The sequence below is a fragment of the Cervus elaphus genome, chromosome 1, assembly GCF_910594005.1.
Source record: "Cervus elaphus chromosome 1, mCerEla1.1, whole genome shotgun sequence".
Classification (NCBI taxonomy): domain Eukaryota; kingdom Metazoa; phylum Chordata; class Mammalia; order Artiodactyla; family Cervidae; genus Cervus; species Cervus elaphus.
The window spans coordinates 47,215,987-47,242,006 of record NC_057815.1 but is presented as its reverse complement, the minus strand read 5'-3'; the positions used below and the strand labels follow the sequence as shown (position 1 = coordinate 47,242,006).

Below are 26,020 nucleotides of genomic sequence, written 5' to 3'. Positions count from 1 at the left end.
AAACAGCAATAAAAACAACCCAGGAGGTGATGGATAACAGAACCAGGAAATGTTTCAAGAACTACAGGTCATGATGCTGTGTGCTTCTTCGCTCAATTGTGTCCGACTCTTGTGACCCCGTGGATTGTAGCCTGCCAGGCTCCTCTGTCCATGGGATTCTCCAGGCAAGAATACTGAAGTAGGTTGCCATTTCCTTCTCCAGGGGAAATCTTCCCGACCCAGAAATCCAACCCAGGTCTCCTGAATTGCAGGCAGACTGTTTATTGACTGAGCTACAAGGTAAGCCCTCGTACAGGTCATGATGCAGGCAGATGAAAATTCAGGAAAAATCATGATTTTTTTTCTGTTGGGGAAATCTAAACTTTGGTCTCCCTAGCAGTGAAAACAATGACATGAAGCACATGTGTATTTTATGGAAGGAAAAGACATAGTTTCTTCCCACCTAGCTTACTCTTACTAATCCACAGTGAAGTCAAAAAGAAGGAAAGTCACCAATGATTCCCTCAGTATCAGACCTGGACTGTAACATTAACTTCTATTCCTTAACTTCAGCTGGACTCGGAACTTTCGTAAAGGCAAAACACATCTTTTTGTTTCACATTTTCTCCCTCATTTCCAGACTTTCTGGAAGAGCAGTTTATGAGCAGTGAAATGAATTTGGGTGGGGAAAGGAGAGGTAATCGTGGTAACCAGAACAGTAAAAAGAATGGCTTCAAAAAAAAAAAAAAAGAATGGCTTCAGATGGCCATGTTGAAACCCTGGTTCTGCTACCTGCCTGTAAAATGGGGACAAATAACGCTTGCTTGGAAAAACTGTGTGAGAAATAAACTAGATGTAAAAGCACTTAGCACAAGGAGTGTGTGTACCTTGACCAGATCATGAGCAAGTGGTAGGAAATGCAAAGTGAGGAAGAAAGGTATGCAGGGGAAAGGTAAGACTCCTCCCCTCCCTAGCTTCCATTCTCTCCATTTCCCTCAGAGTCAACTCTGGAGACCATTCTGTGCATTTACTTCTTTCCTGGGCTCAACTGTGAGAACTAGAGTCTGTAATTCAAATTTAAAATCCCTTACTGCACAGGGAACTATACTCAGTATTTTGCAATAACCTATAGGGAAATCTGAAGGAGATTTTTTATATATATAAGTATATAATATATAAGCCCACATTATATATATTTATTAAGTTATATAAATATATATTTTATATACATAAAATATGGGCTTCCCAGGTGGTGCTAGTGGTAAAAAACCTGCCTGCCGATGCAGGAGACATAAGAGACCTGGGTTCGATCCCTGGGTCGGGAAGACCCCCTGGAGGAGGGCATGGCAACCCACTCCAGTGTTCTTGCCGGGAGAATCCCCATGGACAGAGGAGCCTGGTGGGCTACAGTCCATAGGGTCACACAGAGTCGAAGACGACTGAAGCGACTGAACACACACACACTCTTATACATAAAATATATATATGATTATATATATAAAATCACTGAATATATATATTATATAAATCTATATATTACATTTATATATTATATAAATCACTGAATCACTGTGCTGTACTTCCTGAAACTAACACGATATTGTAAACGAACTATACTTCAATAAAAAAAATGCATATGAAATTTTAAAAATAAAAATAAAATTCCTTACCTCTAAAATGGAAATGTTCTGAGCATTTAATGGAACAATTACTACTTTATAGTTAAAAGGCTACACAAATATAAGAAGCTGTTATTCTTAGGAGAAGGAAGGCCTAGACAAACATAGTGTATCTAATTTTGTCTAGAGCAGAGGTCTCCTGGACTCAGCCCCAGGCTTGACTGCTCTGCTCCACTTCCTTTCCTCATCTTGCCCGTAGGAGGAGGGGAGGCTGAGAGCCACACAGCGTGACTCTGCCTCTGTCTGTCCCACAGGTGATCACTTACTCCAGCCATCACGTCTACAATAACTTGACTGAGGAACAGAAGGGCCGAGTGGCCTTCGCTTCCAATTTCCTGGCAGGAGATGCCTCCCTGCAGATTGAGCCTCTGAAGCCCAGTGATGAGGGCCGGTACACCTGCAAGGTGAAGAATTCAGGGCGCTATGTGTGGAGCTACGTCATCTTAAAAGTTTTAGGTAAGAGAGAGTGCCCCAGTAAGTGCCTACATCATATTAATAAGGGATAGGCAAATGCATCACAGTGGTAGAAACATCTTCAATATTTCATACTTTTAAAAAATTATTTTCTTTGTTTATTTTTGGCTGTGCTGGGTCTTCGTTGCTGTGTGGATTTTTCTACAGTTGCAGCAAATAGGGGCTACTCTCTAGTTTTGGTGTGTGGCCTTCTCATTGCAGTGGCTTCTTTGGCTGTAGAGCATGGACTCTAGGGCGCGAGGGCTTCAGTACTTGCAGCTCCTGGGTTCTAGAGCACCGGCTCAGTAGTTGTGGCACACGGCTTGTTGATCCGAGGCATGTGGGATCTTCCCGGATCAGGGATCGAAGCCATGCCTCTTGCATTGGCAGGAGGATTCTTTACCACTGAGCCACCAGGGAAGCCCCCAATACATCGTATTGTACAGACATCACCTAGTCCAGTTCCCTGGGGAAAAGCGTGTATATTTTGTATTTTAGCCATAATGAAAGAAGAGAATCAATTTTCCATGGTAGCTCATTGTGCTGTGCTTAGTCATTCAGTTGTGCCTGATTCTTTGTGACCCCATGCACCCACCAGGCTCCTCTGTCCTTGGGATTTTTCAGGCAAGAATACTGGAGTGGGTTGCCATTTCCTCCTGCAGAGGATCTTCCTGACCCAGGAATTAAACCTACATCTCCTGTGTCTCCTGTGTTGCAGGCGGATTCCTTATCCGCTGAGCCATTGATGTAGCTCATTACAAAAGTTAAATGTCCTCTCAAGTTTAAGTAGTATCCTCATAGTGAAACAAATCTCTCAGATCTGATTCAAATCCATTTCTTTGTTTTGTGACACAGCAAAGAGTCTAACTTCTTCTTAACTGCTTCCAAGTTCATGAACTTCTGTCCCTGTTTCAGTGTTAATAAAATCACACTGGCACTTTCCTGGTGGTCCAGTGGTTAAGACTTCTTGCTCCCAGTGCAGGGGCCTGGCTTTGATCCCTGGTCAGGGAACTAAATCCTATGTGCCACAACTAAGACCCAGCACAGCCAAATACATAAATATTTAAAAACATAAAGTAAAATCACACTCAACTTTCCTAAAATTTCCAATTATAAAAGGTTTTTTGGGAAAAAAAAAAAAAAGGTTTTTTGGAATTCTCCATTGGTCCGGTGGTTAGGACTCCGAGCATCCACTGCAGGGGGCACAGGCTCAATTCTGGTCAGGGAACTAAGATCCCACAAGCCTGGCAGCATGGCCCCCCAAAAATAATGCAGATTCCTGGGCCCATAGTGAGTCCCACCGAGTCCAAGTAGGGCCCCAGGAATTAGAAAAAAGGATCAAAACATTTTTTTCTTTGAGAAGTGATGAGGGAGTTTCTGAGGCAACCTCTCTAAATTACATCAGCAACACTGGAAACAGCTGGAATTGGCTGTGTATGTGTGCAGGGAATGGAAGTGGGTATATTTTGGGGAGTGAGATGTAAAGCATGATAGGTAACAAAGAACTATTAAATCCACACTCAAAAGTTGACCATTTGGAGGAAAAACAAGTCAACAGGATGTTGTTCAGGGGTGCCGGGGAATCTTTGACTTCTTTTTTTTTTTTGCTAGTGAGACCATCAAAGCCCAAGTGTGAATTGGAAGGAGAGCTGACAGAAGGAAGTGACCTGACTTTGCAGTGTGAGTCATCCTCTGGCACAGAGCCCATTGTGTATTCCTGGCAGCGAGTCCAGGAGAAGGGGGGAGAGGATGAACGTCTGCCTCCCAAATCTAAGATCGGTAAGTCATCTTTTCACAGGTCCACGGAGACAACAGGACAGTTAGTCCTCTCTCCATGAATTCTGAATCTGGTTTTGTCAGCACCTCACAAGGATCTTGAATACACTGCTGAACCTCACTGTTTCTATTTTTCACGCCTAACTGGGAACAGAAAAATATCTGTCTTTTCTTTCCCCAAAGGGCAAAAATAAAAGTGGCAAGGAGATTAGGAATAAATGTACTCTATAAATCCATTCTAATTATTGTGTTTAGTATCCCTTAAATGTTCAGAATCTTTTGTGACTTTTGAGGGCGCACTGCAGTTTAAAAGAATGTTCACCACCTTTCTTCCCACATTCTGGATCAATTCTATCACCTCATCCTTGGCAAACTGTATCATAGGATCTTAGGTCAGTGACACAATAAAGTAGATGATAAATACAGACCTGTCACTGGGGGATCACGGTCATCTTTCTGCTTGTATAGACTACAACCACCCTGGACGCGTCCTGCTGCAGAATCTCACCATGTCCTCCTCCGGGCTCTACCAGTGCACAGCCGGCAATGAGGCTGGGAAGGAGAGCTGTGTGGTGCGAGTGACCGTGCGGTGTAAGTACCCAAAGTGTTGGTGTGGTTTTGTCCCTGCGCTGTGGTTCACTGTAAAACATTTTTAATCACAGGTAAGAGTCTGGTCAAAAGCTTCATCTCCAGAAGGACGTGGTTATCACTGAAATAAATTCAGTAGTTGCCAAGGACTATTTCAACAGTTGCAGCTAACTCTAAATTTACAAGTATGTGTGAATTTTACAGCCCCCTAAAGAAATTTATTTTATCCATGAGGGAACCAAACAGAGGTTTCCTTTATAAATGCAAATTTCCCTTACAGCGGGTAACTTCTACTGTTTTCAGAGCTTCTCTAGTGTTTGCTATTGCTCAAAAATGATCAGTTTAGGGACTTCCCTGGAGGCCCAGTGGTTAAGACTCTGTGCCCAATGCAGGGGGCACAGACTCCATCCCTGACCAGGGAACTATTTAATAGATTCTGCATGCTACAACTAAGATCCGGCGCAGCCAAATAAATAACAAATATTAAAAAACCTAATCAGCCCCAAATAATCCTAATGTCAACAAGGCATATTTTAGGGTGGCTCTCCTGCTCCCCATCGATAGCAGGAGGGATAGTCATACACACCCAGAGAAGGTAAGTGGGGAACTCAGGGAGACAGATATGAAGATCTGGAAATACTCATCCAAAGCTTTATGTATTTAAAGTCTAGGTATTACATAACTTCAGAGAAGGCAATGGCACCCCACTCCAGTACTCTTGCCTGAAGAATCCCAGGGATGGGGGAGCCTGGTAGGCTGCGGTCCATGAGGTCGCTAAGAGTCGGACATGACTGAGCGACTTCACTTTCACGCATTGGAGAAGGAAATGGCAACCCACTCCAGTGTTCTTGCCTGGAGAATCCCAGGGATGGGGGAGCCTGGTGGGCTGCCATCTATGGGGTCGCTCAGAGTCGGACGCGACTGAAGTGACTTAGCAGCAGCATTGCATAACTTATGTTTGGTTTTGCTTTGTTTCTGAGAAAACAGATGTGCAGAGCGTGGGCATGATTGCGGGAGCAGTGACAGGTATGGTGGCCGGAGCCCTGCTGATTTTCCTCTTGGTGTGGCTGTTGATCCGACGGAAAGACAAAAAGAGATATGAGGAAGAAGAGAGACCAAATGAAATTCGGTAAATCTCCCACAGAATCCCCTTCTGCACCTAGGCTACCTTCCTAGGGCCAGCTCCATAATGACCAGCCAACAAAACTGTCCCATTTCCTCATAACCTTGAATCTGTTACAAGGATTATTATGGTTGGTAAGGACTTGCAGCCCAGGGGCAGAAGGACGGTTTACCTTGACTGTCTTGTGAAACTATCTGCAACAGAGACTTAATAGATAAACTTCACGTTACTTCTGATTGCCTTCCACTTATAAAAGCCATACAATAAAGGAATGGGCCTAGCCCATTCATGGCCCTTGAAAGAGCCTCTGCAGGCAGACTCCGAGTCGAGGGGAGTGCTGTGTGGACACCAGGTGGGGAGTTCCCGGACCCCCACCCCGCGCCCCAGTCACAGGGTTGACCTTGGGGATGCACATCCGCCTGGGCCCACGTGAGGGCTCAGGATGCAGGGAGAGTCCATATTTCCCTAAGTGGTAACTCGAGGTTTCAGCTTGAGGAGTTGATGGATGGGGCAGCCTCAGCCAGAGCGGAAACTTTCACAATCCTGTGATCCTAAAATCTATCTTTGGTGTTTTTCCCCTTCAGGGAAGATGCGGAAGCCCCGAAAGCCCGCCTGGTGAAGCCCAGCTCCTCTTCCTCGGGCTCGCGAAGCTCTCGCTCCGGCTCCTCCTCCACGCGCTCCACCGCCAACAGCGGCTCCCGCAGCCAGCGGACCCCGTGCGCCGAGGCGGCGCGCCGGCCGGGGCTGGCCGCCCACGTCTACGGCCCGCTGGGGCCGGAGGCCAGAGGTTCTGAACCAAAGAAAGCCCCCCACGCTACCCTGACCAAAGCAGAAAACACCCCCAGCACGATCCCCAGCCAGAGCAGAGCCTTCCAAACTGTCTGAGTTAGAGTGGACTTGACTCGCCGGCTTTTCCCAGGCGTCAGGACTCTTCTGGTCATCGCCGCTCAGTCACCAGCCACACGACCCGCCTCGAGCCCAACGAAGGGTCATTTAAGTAGCAGCGACCACTGCACGGAACAGATTCAAATGAACACTTTTCTTACATGACACCAAACGAGGAAAAGGATGTAAGCTGATCATCTCCAAAAAGGCACCTCACTGTGCCTTTAGACCAAAGTGGGGGGGGCGGGAATGGGGGCCCAAATCTGGGTGTTTGGGGACCAGGAGCCATGGTGAGAGAGTTGGGGAAAGGGGAAGTGAACACACTTAGAACTTCTCACTTGGGCAGTTTTATTTCAACACGTTGACTCACCATTGTCAAGAAACGAGGTGTTGTTCATAAATTTTCTATGCATTTCTGCAAACCTACTGAATTATTATGACTATTCAGAGTCAAGCAGAACCTACAGCCTTATATTACACCTATTTGCACCATGAGAAACTCCAGAAAAGGAAACATGTCTCTTCTATCCTGACTTGACTTCATGTACCACAAAGTTTGGGTATTAATTTCAAGAGGAGTTGAAATAGTGGGAGATGGAGAATGACTGAATTTTTCCACGACTTACTGGTTGAACACCAATAATCCACTGTCAATCTTCCTACTTATATTGAACCATAAAAGAACTAAAAAAGGAGTTCAAAACGTGTAATGAGGGACTGTGAATAACTTTCCATTTTTATGTTCAGAGGGCCACTGACAAATATCAGAAATATATGCTGGAATTATTGTGGCTTTTCCCTCAAAGTGGATGTCTCTAAGGATTTCCTGCTGGGTATCTAAGAAGCAAGAAAACTAGGTGTTTTAACATTTAACAGTCTCCTTAGAAGGAAGTCTTTGAGAGAAAAGGTCTTTTCAGGATGCTGGAAGATTATCCAACAAACCATTACAGTCTCTTCTTTCTGCGAACGTATGAAATCAGAATTTCAAGACTGAGTAGACCAGAAAGGGAGATTAGATCAGTTTTCTCTTAGTATGTCAAGGAGTGTCATCAGAAGTTCAGTACTGCACCAAACTTGGGAGTTTCCTCCATTTCTTTCCTTTCAGGAGAAGGATGTGAACGGGGGACTTTTATTGACTCTAGGCCTTAAATTATGAGAGATCAGGGATTGTCAACATCTCCTGGTGGCACTGCATAGACATCAAACTATTCCCTCCTGAGAGGCTGAGACAGACAGAAATTCAGTCCTTTCCCAGTTTAGCCTGTAAGGAAGCCTAACTCTAGGATGGAAGGAAAGGAAATGAACATTTAGGGAAGAGATGGTGAGGATAACTAGTGGGTGGCAGGGGGATCTGGGTTAGTGCCTGTTAAATATTGTCAGCATCTTGGAAATATTCGCGGAAATGATTCACCAGAATAGCTCTCACAAGAGCTGACTCATGAGAGAAGAAAGGTGGGGTCTGTGAAATAAAAAGAAAGCAGCCTCCCATACAATAACTTGCCTTTTTAATAGTTTTGACTACTCTGCTAGTCAAATTCATCCTACAATTCATTCTTTGGCAAGAATGCCAAACCTGAAATAGCCCTTCAAAGACTCTAAAGCAAATGTCAACAGGTCACCATTGGTAGAGCAAAATGTTTATTATTAAAAGGCCAAGAAGTCCCTGGCAGGGCAGTGGTTAGGACTCTTTGCTTTCACTGCCAAGGGTACAGTTTCAGTCGCTGGTCAGGGAACTACAGTCCTGGTAGGTGAGTGGGACAGCCAGAAGTAATAAATAATTAAACATTGTTAAAAAGGCAGCAGGCTATGAGAAAGGAAAAATAGTGCTATATGTGGTGATGAAATCCCTGTTTGTTTTGGGAATCTAAGTTCCCCAACCAGGGATCAAATCTGTACCCCCTGCATTGTGAGCAAGGAGTCTTAACCACTGGACCACCAGGAAAGTCCCGATGAAAGCCCTGTTTCTAAAATGGGAATCAGGTGCTTAAAGGGGAAAAGTTGACCTAGGATTTTGTCCCATTTTTGTTTTCATTTTTACTTCTAATTCTCACAAACTACAAATGCATTTCTAAAGTCCTTTAAGAGGCGGGTTTTACCCTTGACTAAAAGTTTCATTTTGAGTTTTGTCTTCCTCTAAAAAAAAAAGTTGGGGGAAATTCCCTGCAGTCCAGTGGTTAGGGCTTTATGCTTTCACTGCCAAGGGTGCTGGTTCAATCCCTGGCCAGGGAACTAAGAGTCCACAAGCAGCACAGCTCCGCCAAAAAAAGTTGGGAAATGAGACACTGAGGAAGCAAAGAACGTCTGCCATTAGTTTAAGAGGGCTGGCATATTTGGAATGCTTCTTACACTAACACTGCCTCCTTGTAAGATATAAATTTCTTATTTACTCCACAAACTTATTCTGGTTGTGTGGTGTCCAGGCGACATATCAATTCTGCTATGTAATTCAGAGAATTCTCATTCCAAGAGTATCTGAGCCAAACTGAGTATTCTGTGGCAGCTGCAGCAGTGCCATCACTAGCAATTTGCTCTTATCATTATTTATTACCTTTGAACCTAAGGGTTCCTGCCTATGCCTCTGCAGGTAGGAGTCAGTCCCTTTTGCATGAAAAGGTTTAAACAGGTTAGTTATTAGAAGACTAAAATACCAGTTGAATATCCGTATTTTGGAAATCTATTCACACTGGAGATCTACAGAAATGCCACAAATTATTACCTGAAATCAGAAATTCTAGGAATTGAAGATTCTGAGATAAGATACTGAAGTGTTAATAGTGATGGTGTGCTTGCTTCTCTTTCAGTCAGGCTTTTGGGTTCAGATATGACAGGCTCGGGTTTAAAATAAAGTTTGAACCATTACTGGTGTCAAACCATATTCCGTTAACCTTGCAAGTCAAATACATTCGATTCTTTAATATAAAACAAAAAGATAAAATAGAGGGTAGAAGAAAAGGTATTTGTAGAAAGAAGATACAGATGGAATGATGTGGATGTTTAGAGAATAGCCATTTCAATAAAATATATATACACTAAACTTAAAATTGTAAAATAATTAAATGATGCCTTTCTTGTTAACACTGTATAAAAAGAATTTCAAAACTGCCATTGCAAAAAGACATATAATTTTGCTTGATTTCCGGTGTTAAGCTGTTTATATTTCAATTTTAACTTCAAGTTGCCTTGTCAATGGGATTGTGTTTGATCACAAAAACCAAATATTTATTACTGATGCATCTGTGTCAGCAATTTAAAAATAAATAAGTGAAGGTGACATTATAGGGGAGGTTAAAGCTCATATAATCTGCACTGGAAATTTGTTTATTAGCTTGCTGCCAAGTGAAGAAAAGAAGAACTCAGACTGCATATGATGTATTATTTATTGATTTTAGTCACAAATAAATCAAGCACTTTTTTCTCACAAGGCAAGATACTAAGTAGTCCTGGACATGCAAAGTTATGACAAAGTTCATGACAGTTTCTGCCCTTAAGGACTTAATCAAAATAACAAATAATATTTAATAAGCAATATTTTATGCCAAGGTGAAGTACCAATAAAAAAGTACACACTAAGGGGTTCAAACAAATCTGGGGGGGAAAAGTTACCAAATTAAATGAGGTAGTATATACAAAGCCCTTAGAATAATGATTGGCCTGTGACAGGCACTCAAAAAATGTAGATCATAACCCTCTTCCCCAGCCAGAAGCCCTAGGGTTCAGACTCCAGTACTGACTGTAGTCCTTGAAGCCTTGTGCATTTTAAAGAGGTGGAGACAGGACATTTATCATAATCTGAACTTTAAATACATAAACTGTGACTCATTCTAGTTAAAACGAAGTCTTTGAATCCTTGAACATGTTTTGAAAATGACCAGAGACCATAAAGGAAGCTTATCTGCTCTGCTTTCTGCAATCACTGCTATTGGGCGCAATTCCCCAAACCCGTGGAGTTGAGCCTTCATTCTATCTTCCACTGCTTCATATATTGCAGGTAGTTCAGAGCTAAGTTTAAAAACCTGCAAAACGTAGGGTGTGGTTCACATTGTACTTGATAAGTTGGGTGGGGAGAGGAAGTCTGCAGATGATAAAATTGAAAAAAAGCCTGCCTCAGCACACATCTTGTGCTTTCTGCAGTTCGAGTTACATGAGCTTCCAGGAAGGAAATTACTAATTTAAAAACACCAAATAATCTGGAATTAAGAGCTAGGCTCCACTCTAGCTCAGCCAGCTGTTTAACTTCCCACAAATAACATCTCTGAACCTCATTTCTCTCCTAACACAGCAACGAATGCTATTATCTCAGAGAACTGTCTTGATGATTGAATAACAAATGAAGGCACATTGTACCCCCATGAAAGCATCATATAAAAGGAGCTCCTTGAAAAATGGGGAGAAATTAGGTGTGCACCTCCATGGACTCAAGCCCACATTTCCCTCCAGAAGGCAAATACAGAAAGAAAATCCTTTGATCCAATATTCGACTCTATCTCTAGGCTTTACTGGCTTTGACAAGGGCAAGGTAACCCCGTTCTGTCAGCCTCTCTCTAAGTCTGGAGACGTCTCTCATTCCAGCCACACCACTGAAAGTTCTGCTAGGCAGTCTTAAAAAACCCTTTTCGCCTATTTGTGCCCACTCATCTACTAAACAGGAACAGTACAGTCTGTTTGAAAGAGCACACTGGAAAGCATTCAACGTGGTGAGAGAGGCTTAACAAGGCCCCAAACACCACACCATGCACCACAATTTGAAATTCTAGGTACCGTTTTATGCGCTCCACGCGTTCAGTAACATCTTCAACGCCTCTCTGCCAGGTCGCTCGGTTAGTTTTTGACGAAAGTCAAGGCAGGAAATATATTACCTCATATTACTGAGAACAGGAGGCGCAGGAAGTCTAAATACAAGGGCACGGGGCCACCGGGAGCCAGGTTCCTAACGCCTGGATCATTTACAAGGAGAGAACTCCCTAGTTTTTCTTTAAAAAAACGAAACTGAAAAGTGCGGGGGCCCGGGCGGGTGGAGGAGCCCCATCTATTTTCGGCGGGAGATTAGGGGCGGCAGAGGCATCAGGGCTCCAAAAAGCGAGTTTGGCCATCTATTTCGCTGAGGATTCAGACACAGCATCCGACCCCGGAGGTTGAGAAGTCGAACCCCTCCAATCTCTGCGTCGGGGTCAGCCGGCCTCCAGCTTCCATGAAATGAGGTGCTAGGGGCCTGCGCGGCTAACCTGTCGCACCCTGCGCAGAGGCGAGACCCGCAACTTCCCTTCCTTCCGCCACAGCGGCTGGCCGGCTCCATCCATCCCTAGATCTGGGTGCCACTGGGCAAGTTACCATCGCAGAGCCCTGGGGTAGGAACGTCCGACTCCGCCGCTCTGGATCAGCCCTAGACTAGAGCCACGGTGGCTATGTGGGTGCGTGGCCTCCGGGAGGTCCTAGAAAATCACCCATAAGGCCAAGGTGGGAGTCGGGCAAGAGAGTGGTGGGGGAGGGGCGCAACCTTAGCCGCCATCTTGTCCTCGCTCCACTTCCGTCTTCTTTCCCCGGCTCCCGCGGCTGGACCCCTCCCCGCAGGCCCTGCGCTCTGGCTCCCATGGTTCCGCATGAGCGGGATTGCGGGTCGCGCTGCTGTTATTGGCTGGATCCAGATTGGCCCGCCCCGCTTCCTCCCCCTCTTTCCGTCCCTTCCGCCTGAGCTTTCTGGGGACGCATGCGCAGGGGCAGACGCGCCCTTCCTCCCCACCGCAGCCCTCCGCCAGGGGTGACTGAGGACTCCCGCGCGCGGGCTCCGTCGGCCCCACCCTCCCTTTCCCCGGGGCCATTCGGAGAGCGGGGGCGAGAATGAAAGTTCCAGAACGCTGCGGTGAGTACGTCATCGCGAGGCGGGGCGGGCTGCGGTCGTGAGAGGGAGGTCTGAGCGGTAGAGCCGGGTTCGTCATTGGGTCTTGTGGAGGTGGCCGCGCCCCCATTGGCTAAGGAAGATATGATGGGCACCGGCAGGGGTGGACCCCTTCTGGAAGGTTCTGAGGCAGGGTATAAGAGACGGGGCGGCGGGCGGAAACCGGTCTCATTGGACGCACCGGCAGCATTCCAGATTGCTGACTTCTTCAGCAGAGCCGGCCCTACGCTTTTAGTAAGTAAGGCCTACGTATTTTTTCTTCCGATGGTTTTTTGGTAGCATGTAGGCCGCTGCAGGCTGCATGGATTTGCGGGGGCTCGGGACTTTCTGAGCATCTCAGGCAGGGGCTGTGTGGCAATTCTTTTGCTTGGATTAGGGGGCCTTTGTTGTCGAGGGAAGGCGGCAGCCCGGTGTTCCAGTAGGGACAGAGGAGCGGGGCACGGAGGGAAGGCGGCGTGGGAAGCTATGCGGTGAGAAAGGGGCCGCACCCGTCTATAGGGCGTGGAGCCAGCGTCTTAAGAGTCGGCGGCTCCCAGTTTCCTTGTTCTAAGACCCAGTGTTCTTAAAAGGGGAAGTCGTCATTGGCTCGCCCCCAAGATGGGGGAGGGGGCTTCAGGGCATTTGCGGACATTTGCAGGCCTTGCGGCGTTAAGTACGGGTAGGAGGCAGGGCTAAGGTTCAGCCCGGGGCGCTGGACCACGTGTTCGCTATGCCGCAGAAGAGACCCTCCTTGCTGGTTTTTCTGTCGGCGGTGGCCTCCGCGGTTGGCAAGGCAACCTTACTGCAGCACTTTACGCTTGCTGTGACTCTCCCGCGTGATTATTTCTGACAGGGGCAGTTTCTTGGGTGAGATGCTAAGTACAATTTTCAGAGTGGTCATAGCAGGTTGCGTTTACTTGGTAAATGCCTTAATGCTTAATCTGCTTTTTTTAACCACGTGTTTTTTTCTCCCTCTCCTTTAGCAACCATGTCTAAGGGACCTGCAGTTGGCATTGATCTTGGCACCACCTATTCTTGTGTGGGTGTCTTCCAGCACGGAAAGGTGGAAATAATTGCCAATGATCAGGGGAACCGAACCACCCCAAGCTATGTCGCCTTTACTGATACCGAACGATTGATCGGTGATGCTGCAAAGAACCAGGTCGCAATGAATCCCACCAACACGGTTTTTGGTAAGCTTTAATTTTACTGTGAAATTGAAGGATTTAGGCAGTGTGTAATTTAAGAAGCTGTTACTGTTAAGTGTGAGGCGGCCATGAAGTCCTTGAGAATAAGAAAAAACCTGTAGGAAACTTGATTATCCTTTTAAAATCTAATTGTATCATGGGTATTCAGAAGTTGAATCCATTCAATTATATGAACTTGACAGGCATTTAGTCAGGATGATGGGTTCTTAATGAAAAGATGTACAGTGAGATTCAAGGTAACAATTAGTATTTGATATCTTTGATAGATGCCAAACGACTTATTGGACGAAGATTTGATGATGCTGTTGTCCAGTCTGATATGAAACATTGGCCCTTCATGGTTGTGAATGATGCTGGCAGGCCTAAGGTTCAAGTAGAATACAAGGGAGAGACAAAGAGTTTTTATCCAGAGGAGGTGTCATCCATGGTCCTGACCAAGATGAAGGAAATCGCAGAAGCCTACCTTGGGAAGGTGAGCCACATATGCGGGAGGATGTGGAGGTTACCAGATTTCTTGGGACTGTGGGGTTCTGGCTGACTCAAGGGTGAGTAATGGTGAAGATGTATCTTTGCATATCCAACACTTGTTTTAATCTTTTCGCTAGACTGTTACCAACGCTGTTGTCACAGTACCTGCCTACTTCAATGACTCTCAGCGTCAGGCTACCAAAGATGCTGGAACTATTGCTGGTCTCAACGTACTTCGAATCATCAATGAGCCAACTGCTGCTGCTATTGCCTATGGCTTAGACAAAAAGGTACATACATGTTTTATGTATGTCTGAGTCAAAACTGATTTAATTAAGTCATCACAAACAGATGAAAATAAGTTAATTGTATTTTAACTTTCAGGTTGGAGCAGAAAGAAATGTGCTGATCTTTGATCTAGGTGGTGGCACTTTTGATGTGTCAATCCTCACTATTGAGGATGGAATCTTTGAGGTCAAATCTACAGCTGGAGATACTCACTTGGGCGGAGAAGACTTTGACAACCGCATGGTCAACCATTTTATTGCGGAGTTCAAGCGCAAACACAAGAAGGATATCAGTGAGAACAAGAGGGCTGTCCGTCGTCTCCGTACTGCTTGTGAGCGTGCTAAGCGCACACTCTCTTCCAGCACCCAGGCCAGTATTGAGATTGATTCCCTCTATGAAGGAATCGACTTCTATACCTCTATTACCCGTGCCCGATTTGAAGAATTGAATGCTGACTTGTTCCGTGGCACCCTGGACCCTGTGGAGAAAGCCCTTCGGGATGCTAAGCTGGACAAGTCCCAGATCCACGATATTGTCTTGGTTGGTGGCTCAACCCGCATCCCCAAGATTCAGAAACTTCTCCAGGACTTCTTCAACGGGAAAGAACTGAATAAGAGCATCAACCCTGATGAGGCTGTTGCGTACGGTGCAGGTAATCTCTTTAAACAGTTACGAGGCCTAAGCTAAATTTCGCTGTGATGAATGATTTTTAAACATTCGTAGTTTCCACCAAAAGCTTTAGCTAATGATGGCAAAACTTCCTTGGATGTCTGAGCGATCGAGAATTGTTAGTAAGATAATAAATTCAACTGTGGCTTTCCTTAAAAAATAATTTCTTTTTTAATGTAGCTGTTCAGGCAGCCATTTTGTCTGGAGACAAATCTGAAAATGTTCAAGACTTGCTGCTGTTGGATGTCACTCCTCTTTCCCTTGGAATTGAAACTGCTGGTGGAGTCATGACTGTCCTCATCAAGCGCAATACCACCATTCCTACCAAGCAGACGCAGACTTTCACCACCTACTCTGACAACCAGCCTGGTGTGCTCATTCAGGTAAGATGGCTCAGTTTGGCTTACTTGAGCTGCTATAAAATTGGGCAGGATTTGTTCTGCTGTGATGATGGATTCCAAAACCATTCGTAGTTTCCACCAGAAATCCTGTGTTGGCCAACTCCTTCCTTGGATGTCTGAGCGATCAGTCTTGCCTAATCTAGCTTATCCAAATTTAAGCTAACAGAGAAACCGAGTTTTTTTTCTTGTGTAATATAGAATGTAATTTCTGTAGGTTTATGAAGGTGAGCGTGCCATGACCAAGGATAACAACCTGCTTGGCAAGTTTGAACTCACAGGCATACCTCCTGCCCCACGTGGTGTTCCTCAGATTGAAGTCACTTTTGATATTGATGCCAATGGCATTCTCAATGTCTCTGCTGTGGATAAGAGCACAGGGAAAGAGAACAAGATTACCATCACTAATGACAAGGGTGAGTTTGGGCTACATATTGTGTGTGTAGTGAGATCTTGTTTTAAGAGGTTGGAGTTTGGGTTTTATTCCCCCCCCCAAAAAAAAGTGTTTCTGCTTCCCGAAGAGTGTTTAGCCAAGCGATCACACTTACTAAGTGGAGTTGCAGGGTAGTTGTTAATTCTTGCATAAAAGATTGCACGTAAAACACTACTTAATCTTACAGGCCGCTTGAGCAAGGAAGACATTGAACGCATGGTTCAAGAAGCAGAGAAGTACAAAGCTGAAGATGAGAAGCAGCGGGATAAGGTGTCTTCAAAGAATTCGCTTGAATCCTATGCCTTCAACATGAAAGCTACTGTTGAGGATGAGAAACTTCAGGGCAAGATTAATGATGAAGACAAACAGAAGATTCTTGACAAGTGTAATGAAATAATCAACTGGCTGGATAAGAACCAGGTTTGCAATTATTGCTAGAAACTTGAGGGTGTGGGGTTTTGTGTCTTAAGGGCTTTAGCAAAAACTTAGGTTGGTTTTATAAATTGAGGTCACAGTGATGAATGGTCCAAAACATTCGCGGTTTCCACCAGAACACTAGGTGTTGGCAATTCCTTCCTTGGATGTCTGAGTGACCCAAGACCTCCAATGTAACCTAAATGCTATTTAGTGTCAGGTTGATTGTATCAAACTTAACCTTCCATTTAAACAATTTATGGTAATAGAATGTTATTTTTTTTTCAGACTGCAGAGAAGGAAGAATTTGAACATCAGCAGAAGGAGCTGGAAAAAGTCTGCAACCCCATCATTACCAAGCTATACCAGAGCGCAGGAGGCATGCCTGGAGGAATGCCAGGAGGAATGCCTGGGGGCTTCCCTGGTGGTGGAGCTCCTCCATCAGGTGGTGCCTCCTCTGGGCCCACTATTGAAGAGGTTGATTAGGCAAGCCTAGCATAGATCTAGCATTGTTCCACACAAAACATGGAAGGACCCAAATTTGTAGCAAATCCCGTGGCAGTTATGAAGTTGAGCTGCTATAGTAAATAACTGGGCATTCTTGATACTTGAACATGGAATGTGTGTGCACATGGAAAAACATTGCACTTTACAAGCACTGTATTGTAAGTGGAAAAATGCAATGTCTTAAATAAAACTGTATTTAAAATTGGCACCATAAAGTTGTCTGACTCTGCTTTTACAAGGGTAGTAAGTGTTTGGCTTTGGAAATTATTTCTCTGGCTAAACATTATAACAGTATATTATTAGATTGTTCAACCTAAATGAATGCTTAAAGACTTTGAATTAAGGTAAAGTGGGAAAACATAAACATTTCCATCAGTATACTCTGACATAGTCTGTATTCTGACAGTGCTAAGTCTGTTACTACTGATGCAGTTTGAACTGTAGATACTGATGCTTTGTGGTGTCATAGGTTGGGAACAGGCAGCTCAAATGTTCAGTAAATCTTGTGGTTGACACAGTTTAGAGAACATTGAGGCAAAAACTGGGCAAGGAAATGGATAACAGGTAACAATCTGTGCAACTAGACCATCTTGCTGTGAAGCCCTGTTAATCTACTGGCAGAGGCTTTTCTGTTTCCCAACTTGAGGCTTAGGAGTTGGGTGTTGTGAAGCTGGCTGTTAAGGTTGGCATGGTGAGGGCCTTTGCCCATCATGTAATCCAGTTTGAGAAATTGGGCATCTAATTCTGATTTCATTTTAAATCATAGCCAGCCTTAACTCAGGAACTTGAGAGGCAGAAGCTGATTCTGAACAGTTGTGCTTATCAAGCCTAATTACACTGGATTGCCTTTAGGTAAGCTTTCTTGGGGACGGAGACCTCAGTATACCTTGGCTGTTCAAGCTTGGGTTGACAGAATCAAACGAATGTTGGGCTATGGGTCTAAGGTCTTGCATCTGGGAATGTGAATCCTGTAAAGTCGTCATTGTGAGTTAATATGGGTGTTCCACATTTGCAACCCCATGGGACTGTGTCCCACTAGGTTTCTCTGTCCTTGGGATTTTCCAGGCAAGAGTACTGGAGTGGGTTGCTTTCCCCTTTTTAGGGTACCTTAACTGGACTGGGGATGGAGCCCATGTCTCTTAGGTCTCCTGTGTTGGCAGGTGGATTCTGTAACCACTAGCACCATCCATGTGCTCTTGATTCCTGCTTAACACCAGTCTGCCATCTAGTGGCTGTTTAGGAAAAACTAGGCCAGGGATGGTGGTCCAAGTCAGTTTAAGCTCAAAGTGACCAATGGGAGAAGGCAATGGCACCCCACTCCAGTACTCTTGCCTGGAAAGTCCCATGGACGGAGGAGCCTGGCAGGCTGCAGTCCGTGAGGTCGCTGAGTCGGTCACAACTGAGTGACTTCACTTTGATTTTTCACATTCAGGAAGGAAATGGCAACCCGCTCCAGTCTTTTTACCTGAAGAATCCCAGGGACCGGGCACCCTGGTGGGTTGCTGTCTATGGGGTCACACAGTCGGACATGACTGAAGCTACTTAGCAATAGAGTGACCAACAACCCCAGGCTGCCTCAGGTCTCTAGCTTGCGTAGTTTTTGGTTCTTGAGTGACCCAACTAACATAGTTTGGAGTTCAAAAGAATGTTTCCGCATTAAGTAAAGAGTTTTATTTTCGGGATAGTGGGTAGAGCCAGGAGGCTGTCATTGGTAAAACTGTTGAAGTTTAGTAAAGAATTCAGTGAAAACCGTGCATATCACATTGGCTATGTTGTGACTTAGGTGTTAATGTTCGACATTGCTCCAGGAAGTTTTGAGCCAGCAGTGAAAGTCCTTTTTTCACCAGTTCATGAAGGTGACCTGGGTTTGGTGCAAACCCTATGGGGCAGTTTTGGATTTTTGTTTTTTTTTTTTTTTTTTTTGAGACCACTCAATAGTTTTGTTTGTAATATTGGTGAGAAAATTGGAGATGAGATGTGCTAGTGAAGCACAAGACCTAGCCTGATCAAAGGTTATCAGTGGTAGCTATTACTACAAGTTGAACAAAATACATGTTTTCAATGAGACAAATAAAATGCACTATTTCCATTACACAGATGGAGGAAATGATGCATTGCAGGGCTTGGAGGAAATGATGCATTGCAGGGCTTGTATAATAGGGTTTGGTAGAAGCTAGGGATTACCTCAGAGAAGGCAATGGCAACCCAATCCAGTATTCTTGCCTGGAAAATCCCATGGTCGGAGGAGCCTGGTAGGCTGTGGTCCATGGGGTCGCTAAGAGTCGGACACGACTGAGCGACTTCACTTTCACTTTTCACTTTATTAGCTAAGGAAATGGCAACCCACTCCAGTGTTCTTGCCTGGAGAATCCCAGGGACTAGGGAGCCTGGTGGGCTGCCGTCTATGGGGTCGCACAGAGTCGGCTACGACTGAAGCGATTCAGCAGTAGCAGCAGCAGGGATTACCTATTTGCTAGTTATACTGGTTTCTCTGTATTTAGTCTGAAAAGAATGCGTATGAGGACTCTTGAGAAAAGAGGTTGAGTAAACTTGAATTACACTGGGTGAAGAGAGCCAGTCAGGCATTTAAGTATTGGGTAGACTTTATTCTAGAACTCTGCTCTTGCATACCAGTGTATCGGCACTGGCTCATCTTAGTGTAGAGCTGGACTTCACGTTTACTGAGAATTTTTTTTTTTTTAAAGCAAGGGAGTTTGTAATCTGAGAAAAGTTGGAGTTGTGTATCCAGGTGGCACTAGTGGTAATCTGCCTGCCAGTGCAGGAGATGGAGAAGTGCAGGTTTGATCTCTGGGTCAGGAAGGTCTGGATGAAGGCATGGCAACCCACTCCAGTATTCTTGCCTGGAGAATCTGACAGGCTGGCTACAGTCTGTAGGGTTGCAAAGACATACTACTGAATAGATTTGGCATGCACTTAATGATTTTGGTCCCAATGTTCATCAGATACTTAAAAAGTTCCCTGTTAGGTGTTCCCCCCTCGCCCCAGTCTTTGGTGTTCAAACTTGGACACTTTTGCAGGAAGTTGAAGTAATTTGAGGTTTTGAGAAACCCAATGACTGAAGTCAATTTTTGTCTTTCACTTTGCGTTAGTGTTTTTTAATTTCTTGCTGTGGGCAAAGCCCTGAGAGCAGTAGATGCAGAAGCTGGTAAAGGTGTGTTCCAGCCTTATAAACGTCTAGAGTAGCAGCAGAGACTGCCATGCACAAGATGAAGACATTTACAAGGTGGCATCCTTATTGTGGGAAGACGCTAGCAATGTGTATAAATTAGGTTGTTTATTACAGCTTAGGAAAAGATGTGGAGAAGGCAGCCATAAGAACAGCATTTTTTCATTCAGTTTAGATGAAGCTAAGTGGTTTCCATTTAATCTTACCTTATTTGATTATCTTTTAACAACCGTAGAATGACTGTTGGGTCGTCTGGCTGTGCATGTGTAAGTCTACAGGATGACCAAAGCACCTTTACTTCTGTGTGGATTATTGTAATGTGGTTATAAAGAGTCATGCCTCTGGATGCCTGGCTTTTAAATTTTGCACAGGGGGCCATTGACTTGGGAAGAGAGCAAAAAGTTCAGGGTCCCTCAATCTCCATGTCCACTTTTAAGAGTTACACGCTGTTAGCAGCTGGACTCACTAACACTTAACAATGTTATGGTTGTGTTTAGAAATGTTTTTTTTTTTTTTTTTAGAAATGTATTTTTATTACTCTAGTTGAGTAATGGTAATTGTACTTATAAACTACTAAAAAATAATTTTTGTTTTTAAAAGCCACAGCCATACATTTACTCCCAAAAAGACTACTGCAGTCTTTGTGTACTTAAAATGTACTATAAAGAAAATGATGCCTGCAAACAATGCTTTGCTCCAACAATACTGGGTATTTGATTGAACAGTATTGCTGTACAATATACCTTCATAGAAAAAATAGCCTTTTCAGTTCTGTTAAGATGGAATGGAGTTGGTGAGGGAGAGGGAGTCCTGGTGTGCTGCAGTCCACGGGGTTGCAGTCAGACACGACTAGGCAACTGAACAACAACCAGGTGGAATGGAGTGATTGGTGGGACAGACTGGAAAGGTGGAGGGTTTTCCTTTCAGTAGTCTATGTATGGCTGTAAGGACATCTTTATCCACTAGATGGCAGTAAGCAATTTAGAAAAGGACAGTTGAGGGAGGCTGCTGGAACATTTGCATGTAGGTTTGTGCTTTTTGTTTGTTTCACAAGTTGCCTACCTGGAAGCACAGTAAATGCTGAGGAAGGAAGTCAGCCTCAAATGTTCACATTCACGTTCCAGGCAAAGCATTCCCAGCTGAGTAAGTTGAACAGGTGCCCTGATGGGATGTATGGGTTTAAGTAGAGATTTTAGGGTAACTTGAGACAACTGGGTCAGATACAGAGCTTTGAAATGTGCAAGGATGAAGGGAAAAAAGGGGAGTCTCCGTGGGAAGAGAAAATAGTCTTTTCCTGATCCTTTCATGGTCCATTTTTCCAAGTTTAAAGTGTTAATGTTATTTCCCTCATCACCCTTGACTCTGTCTCCTTAGACTCAGTACCTGTATGAAATGTTTGAATTCCTCACTAAACTCAAGCTCATGAATGAATGTAAGAATATCCATACACTCCCGTATAATGTCTGGCACATTATATAAGCATGTAATAGCAAATGAGAAGGGGTGGGGCAGGTACCCAAGAGGTGAGTGGTAGAATATGTTCTCTTTGGGCTTTATGATGGTTTGGTCATGGCTCTTGGAGTGGTGAGAAGCTGGCTGGGTTCAGACTCCCTTCAAATCTTTGCTACAGTTGCTTATTGCAGAGCTGGGGAGCCAAATTAGGGCTGCATGAGGTGAGGAAACAGTCAATCCTGGAAGAGCTCTAGCCAAAGGAGACTAAGCAGTAACAGAGTTGTCGATCTTTGTCCTAAGGAAGGGACCGCTTGCTCCCTTTAGATTGCTTCTGAGATCTGGGTGATATGGGGAGTGAGTGTGCTGAGCAGTATGAGGACAGGCAGGGCTTGCCAGGAAGACTGAGACCTGTCCTAATAAGCTGAGCTATAGTTCATAGGATGTAGCCAACCCAAGGGCCCTAAGGAAAAGACTGTGGATCTTCTTGACCTTGGATTAGACACAAAACAACAAGCAACAAAAGAAAGCAGATATGTTGGACTTCATAAAAACTAAAAATGTGCTTAAAATGACACCGTCAATAAAATGAAGAAAGGCAACCCAGAGAATTGGGGAAAATACTTGTGTATGTGCTCAGTTGCTTCTGTCATGTCTAACTGTGACCTGTGGGCCATAGCCCCAGGCTCCTCTGTCCATGGGATTCTCTAGGCAAGAATACTGGAGTGGGTTGCCATGCCCTTCTCCAGGGGATCTTCCCAACCCAGGGATTGAACCCATATCTTTGACGTCTCCTGCATTACAGGCAGGTTTTATTGTACCTAATAAAGTACTGCTATCTAAAATGTACTAAAAAACTTGCAAACTCAAAAGAGAGAAACCAGTGTTTACAAGGGACAACTGATCTAAATGGGTATGTCTCCAAAGAAGATACACAAATAGCTAATAAGCACAGGGAAAGATGCTTAATATCATTAGCGATCAGAGAAATGGAAATCAAAACCTCAGTGAGAAGTTTGTATTCACTAGGATGTCTGGACAGGAACAGTTGGCAAGGATGTACAGGAGCTGGAACCCTCATACACTGCCGATATGAATGTAAAATGCGGCAACCCATTTGGAAAACAGTCTGGCAGTTCCTCAAAAGTTAGAATCAATTAGCATATGACCCAGGCATTCTACCAGTTATGTACCCAAGAGAAATTAAAATATACATCCACACAAGCACTTAAACACACAGTATTACAATACCTCAAAAAAGACCATAACCCAAATGTTCATCAACTAATGAATGGATAAATAAAACTATGTCCACACAGTGGAATATTACTCAGCTATAAGAAGGAATGAAGTATTGATACATGCTCTAACGTAGATGATCCTTGTTTATATGAAATGTCCAGAATAGGCAAATCTTTTGAGATAGAAAGTAGAAATAGGTGGTTTCATAATGCTGGGGGAAAGGACAGTTGGGGAGAGATGCAGAGTTACTGCAGACAGGTATGGGGTTTTGTTTTGGGATGATGAGATCATTATAATTAGTTGTGGCAATAGTTGTATAATTCTGTGAATATGTTAAAATACTGAATTGCACACTTTAAATAGAGAAATTAATGAATTGTGCGGTACAAGTAGTATTTCAACAAAGCACTTACAAATTTGGGAGGGGTTGGAAAAGAAGTTGCAGAGCTGGCTTCCACAAAGTGAGGGGAGAGAGGGAGGAAGGAGAAAGGATGTATGTGAATATAAGATTTTTACTCTCAAGGAACCAAGTAATGTTGGCTGTGAATTGGTTTTCCTTTTTATCCCCAGCTTTACTGACATAATTGTCATATAATATTGTGTCAGTTTAAGGGGTACAACGTGTTGGTTTGATACTCATATTGTGAATTGATTACCACAGTAAGGTTAGTTAGCACCTCCATCACTTTACATAATTGCCATTTCCTTTTTGTTTATGTTGAGAACATTTAAGATTTACTCTCTTGAATGGACATGTGGACATGGGTTGGGGGGAAAGGTAGAGTAAGATAAATTGAGAGAGTAACACTGATGTATACACACTCAGTTCAGTCGCTCAGTTGTGTCCGACTCTGTGCAACCCCATGGACTGCAGCATGCCAGGCCTCCCTGTCCATGGCCAACTCCCGGAGTCTACTCAAACTCATGTCCATCGAGTCGGTGATGCCATCCAGCCATCTCATCTCTGTCATCCCCTTCTCCTGCCTTCAGTCTTTCTCAGCATGAGGGTCTTTTCCAATGAGTCAGTTCTTCGCATCAGGTGGCCAAAGTATTGGAGTTTCAGCTTCAGCATCAGTCCTTCCAATGAATATTCAGGACTGATCTCCTTTAGGATGGACTGGCTGGATCTTCTTGCAGTCCAAGGGACTCTCAAGAATCTTCTCCAACACCACAGTTCAGAAGCATCAATTCTTCAGTGCTCAGCTTTCTTTATAGTTTTAACTCTCACATCCATACATGACTACTGGAAAAACCATAGCTTTGACTAGATGGACCTTTGTTGGCAAACTAATGTCTCTGAATTTTAATGTGCTGTCTAGGTTGGTCATAGCTTTTCTTCCAAAGAGCAAGCATCTTTTACTAGTTTTTTTTTTATTTTTTTTTAAGCATCTTTTAATTTCATGGCTGCAGTCACCGTCTGCAGTGATTTTGGAGCCCCGCAAAATAAAGTCTGTCACTGTTTCCATTGTTTCCCCATCTATTTGCCATGAAGTGATGGGATCAGATGCCATGATCTTAGTTTTCTGAATGAGTTTTTTTTTTTTTTTTTAATTTTTTTTTTTTTTTTGTCATACATTGATATGAATCAGCCATAGATTTACACGTATTCCCCATCCCGATCCCCCCTCCCACCTCCCTCTCCACCCGATTCCTCTGGGTCTTCCCAGTGCACCAGGCCCGAGCACTTGTCTCATGCATCCCACCTGGGCTGGTGATCTGTTTCACCATAGATAGTATACATGCTGTTCTTTTGAAATATCCCACCCTCACATTCTCCCACAGAGTTCAAAAGTCTGTTCTGTATTTCTGTGTCTCTTTTTCTGTTTTGCATATAGGGTTATCGTTACCATCTTTCTAAATTCCATATATATGTGTTAGTATGCTGTAATGTTCTTTATCTTTCTGGCTTACTTCACTCTGTATAAGGGGCTCCAGTTTCATCCATCTCATTAGGACTGATTCAAATGAATTCTTTTTAACAGCTGAGTAATATTCCATGGTGTATATGTACCACAGCTTCCTTATCCATTCATCTGCTGATGGGCATCTAGGTTGCTTCCATGTCCTGGCTATTATAAACAGTGCTGCGATGAACATTGGGGTGCACGTGTCTCTTTCAGATCTGGTTTCCTCAGTGTGTATGCCCAGAAGTGGGATTGCTGGGTCATATGGCAGTTCTATTTCCAGTTTTTTAAGAAATCTCCACACTGTTTTCCATAGCGGCTGTACTAGTTTGCATTCCCACCAACAGTGTAAGAGGGTTCCCTTTTCTCCACACCCTCTCCAGCATTTATTGCTTGTAGACTTTTGGATAGCAGCCATCCTGACTGGCGTGTAATGGTACCTCATTGTGGTTTTGATTTGCATTTCTCTAATAATGAGTGATGTTGAGCATCTTTTCATGTGTTTGTTAGCCATCTGTATGTCTTCTTTGGAGAAATGTCTGTTTAGTTCTTTGGCCCATTTTTTGATTGGGTCATTTATTTTTCTGGAATTGAGCTGCAGGAGTTGCTTGTATATTTTTGAGATTAATCCTTTGTCTGTTTCTTCATTTGCTATTATTTTCTCCCAATCTGACGGCTGTCTTTTCACCTTACTTATAGTTTCCTTTGTAGTGCAAAAGCTTTTAAGTTTCATTAGGTCCCATTTGTTTAGTTTTGCTTTTATTTCCAATATTCTGGGAGGTGGGTCATAGAGGATCTTGCTGTGATTTATGTCAGAGAGTGTTTTGCCTATGTTCTCCTCTAGGAGTTTTATAGTTTCTGGTCTTACATTTAGATCTTTAATCCATTTTGAGTTTATTTTTGTGTATGGTGTTAGAAAGTGTTCTAGTTTCATTCTTTTACAAGTGGTTGACCAGTTATCCCAGCACCACTTGTTAAAGAGGTTGTCTTTTTTCCATTGTATATCCTTGCCTCCTTTGTCAAAGATAAGGTGTCCATAGGTCCGTGGATTTATCTCTGGGCTTTCTATTCTGTTCCATTGATCTATATTTCTGTCTTTGTGCCAGTACCATACTGTCTTGATGACTGTGGCTTTGTAGTAGAGTCTGAAGTCAGGCAGGTTGATTCCTCCAGTTCCATTCTTCTTTCTCAAGATTGTTTTGGCTATTCGAGGTTTTTTGTATTTCCATACAAATTGTGAAATTCTTTGGTCTAGTTCTGTGAAAAATACCGTTGGTAGCTTGATAGGGATTGCATTGAATCTATAGATTGCTTTGGGTAGAATAGCCATTTTGACAATATTGATTCTTCCAATCCATGAACACGGTATGTTTCTCCATCTGTTTGTGTCCTCTTTGATTTCTTTCATCAGTGTTTTATAGTTTTCTATGTATAGGTCTTTTGTTTCTTTAGGTAGATGTACTCCTAAGTATTTTATTGTTTTTGTTGCAATGGTGAA

The 26,020-nt window shown here is 43.8% G+C and overlaps 2 protein-coding genes and 2 non-coding genes across 6 annotated transcripts in view; all 4 read left to right on the top strand.

Moving 5' to 3' along the window:
* LOC122693727 (CXADR like membrane protein) overlaps positions 1-9,778 on the top strand; it is a 98,682-nt gene extending 88,904 nt beyond the window's left edge. Inside the window, exons 3-7 of the mRNA XM_043901479.1 lie at positions 1,913-2,114; positions 3,723-3,890; positions 4,356-4,478; positions 5,463-5,604; positions 6,183-9,778. Of these exons, the coding sequence (XP_043757414.1) occupies positions 1,913-2,114; positions 3,723-3,890; positions 4,356-4,478; positions 5,463-5,604; positions 6,183-6,483 (936 nt within the window). The 3' untranslated portion in view covers positions 6,484-9,778. The remainder of the gene's footprint in view (positions 1-1,912; positions 2,115-3,722; positions 3,891-4,355; positions 4,479-5,462; positions 5,605-6,182) is intronic.
* A 2,406-nt stretch (positions 9,779-12,184) lies between these two features.
* HSPA8 (heat shock protein family A (Hsp70) member 8) lies at positions 12,185-16,951 on the top strand. 3 transcript variants are annotated; one of them, XM_043901465.1, is made up of 9 exons: positions 12,185-12,340; positions 13,339-13,548; positions 13,830-14,035; positions 14,169-14,321; positions 14,416-14,971; positions 15,169-15,371; positions 15,604-15,802; positions 16,007-16,239; positions 16,522-16,951. In XM_043901465.1, the coding sequence occupies exons 1-9, from the start codon at positions 12,319-12,321 to the stop codon at positions 16,717-16,719; spliced, it is 1,980 nt and encodes a 659-aa protein (XP_043757400.1). In that variant the 5' UTR covers positions 12,185-12,318; the 3' UTR covers positions 16,720-16,951. The 3 variants fall into 3 exon arrangements, with proteins under 3 accessions (XP_043757400.1, XP_043757407.1, XP_043757390.1); XM_043901472.1 differs by lacking the exon at positions 12,185-12,340 and adding an exon at positions 12,484-12,610; XM_043901455.1 differs by lacking the exon at positions 12,185-12,340 and adding an exon at positions 12,504-12,614.
* On the top strand, positions 15,010-15,097 carry LOC122703854. Its single transcript, XR_006343631.1, has one exon. It is a non-coding gene; the product is annotated as a small nucleolar RNA SNORD14 (small nucleolar RNA).
* LOC122703857 lies at positions 16,329-16,412 on the top strand. Its single transcript, XR_006343633.1, has one exon. It is a non-coding gene; the product is annotated as a small nucleolar RNA SNORD14 (small nucleolar RNA).
* Positions 16,952-26,020: the final 9,069 nt, after the last annotated feature.